At 35.4% G+C, this 7677-nt stretch overlaps 1 protein-coding gene across 1 annotated transcript in view; it reads left to right on the top strand.

Moving 5' to 3' along the window:
- The window catches only part of SMARCA1 (SNF2 related chromatin remodeling ATPase 1), a 99485-nt gene that overhangs the window by 40018 nt on the left and 51790 nt on the right, over positions 1–7677 (top strand). Inside the window, exons 16-17 of the mRNA XM_019653914.1 lie at positions 579–727; positions 4129–4248. Of these exons, the coding sequence (XP_019509459.1) occupies positions 579–727; positions 4129–4248 (269 nt within the window). The remainder of the gene's footprint in view (positions 1–578; positions 728–4128; positions 4249–7677) is intronic.

Here is a 7677-nt window from a genome sequence, read left to right as displayed (position 1 = left end):
GGGCAGTGTCACTGGCCCTCATATGTGGGATCCAAACCGGGGCCCTCTGGCGTCCCAAGCCAGTTCTTAACCATCGCACCACTTGGCTGGCCCAAAAAGTTAGTTTTTGAAACAAAATGCTAATTTGAATCTTAGTTAACTAAAGCCTTACTACATTTATCATAAGCTAGTTGAACATCACTAGCATATAAATGAATGTCAGTGGCATGTTTTTTGAAGTACCTGACATTATTTAGCAGACAGAATATCTAGTTAAATTTTTTAAACATGTATTAGAGGTTGCCTGTCCATACAGAGAAATTTGATCTGAACAGCAAAGTTTGTACATGAAAAAGTATTTCTGTCCTGAGTTTTAACTGAATTTTACAGAAGGAAATTCATATTGAAATAGATGGTATGGTAGAAGAAAATCTTGTAGGGCTGTTCATTAAAACAGTAACTTTAAAGCTTACTAATTTTCTATTTTTATAAAGCCTTACTTATGTTTAAATGTAGTAGTGTCTTATTAAAACCATTATGCTATGCTTTCTCTGGAAGATAATTAAGTATATACAACTTTTATTTATTTATGTTATTAGGAAGACTTATTGACCAACAGTCTAACAAGCTGGCAAAAGAGGAAATGTTGCAAATGATACGGCATGGTGCCACTCATGTTTTTGCTTCTAAAGAAAGTAAGCTGACAGATGAAGACATTACAACTCTTCTGGAAAGAGGAGAAAAGAAGGTTAGTTAAAAAGGCATTTTGTTTTCATGATGGATTGTTTTGAAATCAACATACTTAATAAACATGCTTATTGTAATGGCATTGTTTCAAGTTTATGTTTCAAACTGCATGTTTCAAATGACTCATGTTCTCTGTAAGACTATACATTTATATCTAGGGGTAATTTAGGTTTTTTTGTTTACTTTTTGGAGAGAAAGACTATGCACCAGAGTTTGAAACTGAGTGACCTTTTACTTCATGCTTATTGAAAATAATGTTGGTATTTACTTAAAAGCCAAATAAATTTTGTGGTTAATCACATGTATTAGGACTACATTTTTATGACTTCGGTTTTGCACTGGATTAAAAATTGTGTATTAATACATTGTATTAACTGAAAATCTTCTGTGACCATTTCATGCAACATTAAAGCTTTATTTTTTAAAGTATAATAAGCTGTTTCACAATATTGTTTTATGTTGAATTTACCTTTTTTCACATATTATTATGGATATTTCAAACATAAGCAAAAGTAGACAGAAAAGTGGAAATGAACCCCCATGTACTTATCACCCATTTCCAACAACCATCAACTAATCCTGCCCCCCTTTTTTTCTGTTCTTTTTTAATTAAATTATTTTTTATTATGAAATACACATTTTTTAGAACTAGTTTCAGCTGTACAACACAGTGCAATAGTTATACTTTTTACCCCTCGAAGTGACAACCCCTCTCCCCCAATCCGCCGCCCCATTTCCCCCCAATATCATACATATCTATTACAAATCCCTTGACTACACTCCCACACTATACTCCATGTCCCATGACTATATATATTCAATTATAGTTGACATACAATATTATACAACATCAGCTTCAGGTGTACAGTGCAGTGATCAAGCCTCTTCCGCATCCATGATGCAAGACATGTGACCACCTGACACCCTACAAAATATTCACAACATTATCAACTACATTCCTAGAACTGTCCCCCATGTCCCCATGGCAACACTGCAGCTGCGTATTTATGCTGTCCCGCCCCCTCCCTCTCTCCTTCATCCCCACTCCCCCAACCAACAGCCATCAACTGCACCCCCACATCTCTGAGACCACCTCTGTTCACTTTGCTCGCCCATTCAGTTTTTTAGAGTCCACATATAAGTGAAATCATATGGTATTTATCTTTCTCCGACTGACTTATTTCACTTAACATAATAGTCTCTAAGTCTATCCATATCGTCCCAAATGTTACGATTTCATTCTTCTTTATTAATCCTGCCCCCTTTTAACACCCTCAAATTCATCTTCACCCCTTCCTATATTATTTTAAAGCAAATCTCAGACATATTTCAGCTGTAAATATTTCATTGTGTATGTCTAAAATATAAGAAGTGTTTTTTTTTTTTTTTGCTGAGCCATCCTGCCACCTGTTGGCAGCTCAGCTCAGGCTGGGAATCAAACTGGCAACCCTGTTGCTCAGAGCTCACACTGTTGCGCGAGCTCTTAACCAACTGAGACATTCAGCTGGCTCCAAGAAGTCTTTTTAGAAGCAATCATTATAGCATTGTCCCACCTGAAAAACCCCAGTAATTCTTTAATACATCAAATATCCAGTTAGTATTCAAATTTTCAATTGTTTCATAAGTAGCTATACTTTTTTATAAAAAATTTTGTAAATCTGAATGCACATAAGATCCACACATTGCCATTGATTGACATGTCATCTATATATTTTTTAATCTGTAGGTTCTCCCTCCATTTAAGTGTTTTTTCCCTTGTAATTTATTTGGTGTAGAAACTGGGTTGTTTGCCTTTTGAATTGCTCACAGTTTGGATTTTGCTGATTCCATCCCCATGGGTATTTTATTATATTCACTTATTTACTATATTTTATGTAAATTGGTTGAATTTACTTTTCAGACCACTTTTTGTTTCTGAGGTTTTATACACACACACACACACACACACACACACATTTACATTACATTACATCTCTAGGACTTATTTATTTTGTAACTGACCCCATACCTCAAAATGGCAACTACCAATTTGGTCTCTGTTTCTATGAGCTTGTTTATTTTTTTTAGATTCCACATAACAGTGAGATCATATGGTGTATTTGTCTTTCTTTGTCTGACTTACTGCACTTAGCATAATGTCCTCAAGGTCCATCTATGTTGTCGAAAATGGCAGGCTTTCCTTCTTTTTATGGCTGATTAATATTCCATATATATATACATATATTCATTCATCCACTGATGGACGCTTCACTTGTTTCCATGTCTCAGGTATTGTAAATAATGCTAAGATCAACATGGGGATGCAGATACCTTTTTGAGTTATTGTCTTTGTTCCCTTTGAAGAAATACCCAGAAATGGAATTGCTGGATCATATGGTAGTTTTTAAAATTTTTTTGAGGAACCTCTATACTGTTTTCCATAGTGACTGCCCAGTTTACATTCCCACCAACATTGCACAAGGGTTCCCTTTTCTCCATATCCTCACCAATACTTGTTATTTCTAGTTGTTGATAATAGTCATTCTTACAGGTGTGAGGTGATATCTTATTGTGGTTTTGATTTACATTACCCTGATGATTAGTGGTGTTGAGCATCTTTTCATGTATCTTGAATTTTGAGAAATCTTATGTTAGTATGTTTCATATTAGTATGCAAAACGTATTGTTTAATCCAAGTTTGCCTTTATTTTAGCATTAGCTATTTTTGTTAAGATTTTATTGGGGAAATGGGGAAGGGGAACAGTGTTGGGGAATTGAGGATGGGATAGAGCCAAGTTGTTGTTCTTGAATCTTAGTTGTGGAGGGCACAGCTAGCTCAGCTCCAAATCCAGTCGCCATCTGGCTGCCCAGCTCAAGGTGCCATATTCAATCCTAGTTGCGGGTGGGCGTACCCCACCATCCCATGTGGGAGTCGAACTGGAAACCTTGGTGTTAGGAGCACGTGCTCTCACTAGCTGAGCCATCCTGCCACCTGTTGACAGCTCAGCAGCAACCCTGCTCGGGCACAGCATCACTGGCTCATGTGGGAATCAAACCGGTGACCTGTTACTGAGAGCTCATGCTCTTAACCAACCCAGCCACTTTGCTGGCCCTAGCATTAGCTATTTGACCAGTTAAAATTATGCAATAGAAATTATAATATGGCTACATCTTCAAAGATAAAATATTTTAAAGAAGGCCTAAGTGAAGAATAGTTTGGAAGAAACATTTAAGTATTTAAAATACTTGGGGTAAGTTAAATTTATTGTATATTCAAGTTTGATGTCAGCATTGCATTCTTACCTTGTAGATGAACAGATTGGATATTTCATGTCAAACTTGACTTTTAAAGAGATACAGATTCCTCACATAATTATAAATGATTCAGTGATAATTTTCTTGTTTCAATGCATTCAACTTTAGACTGCAGAGATGAATGAACGCTTGCAGAAAATGGGAGAGCCTTCTCTGAGACATTTTAGAATGGACAATGAACAAAGTTTGTACAAGTTTGAAGGAGAAGATTACAGGGAAAAACAGAAGGTAACTTTTTATTCTCAACCATTAGACTCTTATTTCTTCCCATAGCAATTACTAAAAAAAATAACAAAACCAAACGCTGGCACTCTGCTATAGAGTGAAATTTGATGTAGGTCAGAAGATCGCATGTAAGGACCATCTTTAATATATTTTGCTCGTTTATTATCATCATCATCATCATCATTCTTGCTGTTGCTGCTACCACTATTTTGTTTTTGAGGAGCAGTATAGGATTGTGGTTGAATTCCTGGATTCTGAAGCCAAATTCACAAATCTATCACTAATTAAGTGATTTTGAGTACTCAGTTCTCTCACATCAAATGGAAGTTATAGTAATTACATAATAGAATGATTTCTGAGAATTGAATTAGTTAATATTCATAAAGTTATTCAAACAATGTGTGATGCTTAATAACTATTGGTAATATTATTATTGACATGTAGTTACTTAAATGCTAGAAGGACTTTGTTAAAGGTGGTCTCATTTATGAAACAATGTCTTGTAATATACTGCATGAACAGCAAGGTCCTTTGAAGAAATGGGAGTTTTATTTAGTTTGTTTTAACTGAAATTGTGGCTGTAATTTTTAAAACTTTATATTTTGAAATGACTTTAGACTTTGTTGCAAAAAATAGTACAGAGTTCACATATATCTTTCACTCAGCTTTCCCTAGTGTTAACAACTTACACAATCACAGCGTAATAATGATCAAATCCAGAAAATTAACACGTTTTTTTCTAATGTCTTTTCCATTTTTCAGGGGATACGGTCTAGGACCTCAAATTGCAATTTTTAAAGCAGAGCTTTATTTTAAAGAGCAATTTTAGGTTTACAGCAAATTAAGCAGAAAATACAGAGTTCCCATATTCCTCCTGCCCCCACACAAACCCAGCCTCCTCCACTGTCAGCCTACCCTACCAGAGTGGTATCTATTGAACCTACATTGACACATCATTATCATTGGAAGTCCATCGTTTATGTTAGGGATCACTTTTGTTGTACATTCTATGGTTTAGATAAATGTATGTATCCACCATAACATTATCATACAGAATAATTTCACTGCCCTAAAAATCCACCGTGCTCTGCCTATTCACCCCACTCTCCCCTCAACCCCTGCGACAACTGATCTATGTACTTTCTCCATAGCTTTGCCTTTTCCAGAATGTCATGTAGTTGGAATCATGCAGTATGTAGCCTTTTCAGATTGGCTTCTTTCACTTAGCAATATGCATGTAAGGTTCCCTCATGTCTTTTCATAGTTTCATAGCTCATTTCTTTTTAGTACCAAGTAATATTCCGTTGTCTGGATGTACCACAGTTTATTTACCCATTTACCTACTGAAGGACATCTTGGTTGCTTTCAAGTTTTGGCAATTACAAATAAAGCTGCCATAAACATCAATGTACAGGTTTTTGTGTGGATACAGATTTTCAGCTCCTTTGGGTTAATACCAAGGAGTGTGAATGCTGGATCATATAAAAAACTGTCAGTCTGTCTTCCAAAGTGGCTGTATCATTTTGATTCTCATGAGCAATGAATGAGAGTTCCTGTTGCTCCAGCATTTGGTGTTGCCAGTGTTCTGGGTTTTTGCCATTCTAATAGGTGTGTGGTGGTATCTAATTTTAATTTGCATTTCCCTGATGACATATGATGTGGAGCATCTATTCATTTGCTTGTTTACATCTGTATGTTTTCTTTGGGAAGGTGTCTGTTCATATCTTTTGCCCATTTTAAAATCAGATTGGTTATTTTCTTATTGTTGAGTTTTGAGAGTTCTTTGTATATTTTGGATAACAGTCCTGTATCATATGTGTCTTTTGCAAATACTTTCTCCCAATCTGTGGCTTGTCTTCTCATTCTCTTGACCCACATTGCATTTTTGTTGCTGTGTTTCCTTACTGTCTTGTAATCTGCGATAGTTCTTCGTCATTTTTGTCTTTCATGACCTTGATACTTTTAAAGAGTATTGGTCAGTTATTTTGTAGTTTGTCTCTCACTTTGGGTTTGTCTGACATTTTCTCATGATTTGATTGAAACTATATGAATATATTTTTGGCAAGAATGCCATGGAAGGGATGTTATGTCCTCAGTATGTCACACCAGGAAACACATGTTGTTGCTATATCTTATTACAAGGGATGTTAATCTTGATCACTGAGTTGCGGTGGTGTCTCTTGGGTTTCTGCACTGTAGGGTTACCATTTTTTCCCTTTGTATTGATAAATATCTTGGGAGGAGATACCCTTCAAACCTTCACCCACTGATTTTAGCATCTATTGGTGGAGTTTGCCTGCAATAGTTATTATTGTAGTGTTTGCCTAATGATAATTTTTTTATTTCCTTTATTCCATCTACATTTATTGGGATTTTTTTCTGTAAGGAAAAGCTGTCCCTTCTCATTTATTTATATGCTCGTTTATTTATATCAACATGGACTAACGAATAGTTTATTTTTTGAGTTACACAGTTTTATCATTTGTTGCTCAAATTGTTGTATAAAACTGCTGTGTTTTTTAACTGACAGAAATGAATTTTATTAAAATAAAAAGAGCTTATTCTTGGGTATTGATTTTACTGAAAAATGAGAAGTGAGCCATTTTAGTTTGCAGTGCAACTAGTATAATGCAAATGCTTTGTTGCTATCATTTTTTTTCCTGGTACTTTTGAGTGTCTTGACTTAAATCTCTAGTTATATCTGTAGCCTTAATTCTGGCTGTTTACATTTTATTGTGATGAGATGCAGGTGATGGCCTATATTATAGGGTGGAAATTGCCTTCCTAACATGCTTTTTAGATCTCATTATGTGATACGAATTTGATAAATTTTACAGTTATTCCTGTGGGCTTACTGGTATTAAGTGTTTGATAAAGCAGAAAAAATATCAGGGCTTCTAATTCTAGCAAAATAATGATATACAGATATAGAGAAAGGTTAATAATGATGACTTGTATTTTTATAATTGAATGTCTGACAAATCAGAAATTTTTCTGAATATTCTGATTTGAGATTCTATTTAAATTCTGTTGTTTCATATTTCCTAGATAGGATCTTAAAGTAGGTTCATATTATCCTTTGAAGAGAATTGAAAACCTGCAGAAAGGTTGTTTATACATAAATCATGAGAATTACAGAGTGAGGTAGATTTTTATATATGGTTTGTGAACCAGTTACATTAATTTACAACCACTCCTGGTAAATTCAGTCATAACGATTGACATTGATGCTGAATAAATTAACCCGAATTAGTTTGTATTAATGCACTCTTGTCTAAAACAAATGAATTCAGGGCCGGCCGAGTGGCGCGATGGTTAAGGGCTGGCTTGGGACGCCAGAGGGCCCCGGTTCGGATCCCACATATGAGGGCCAATTACACTGCCCTCCACAGCTAAGATGCTGAACAACAGCTCAACCTGGAGCTGGGCTGC

The sequence above is a fragment of the Hipposideros armiger genome, unplaced genomic scaffold, assembly GCF_001890085.2.
Source record: "Hipposideros armiger isolate ML-2016 unplaced genomic scaffold, ASM189008v1 scaffold_210, whole genome shotgun sequence".
NCBI classification, from domain to species: Eukaryota; Metazoa; Chordata; class Mammalia; order Chiroptera; family Hipposideridae; genus Hipposideros; species Hipposideros armiger.
This window is presented reverse-complemented; position numbering and strand designations above follow the sequence as displayed.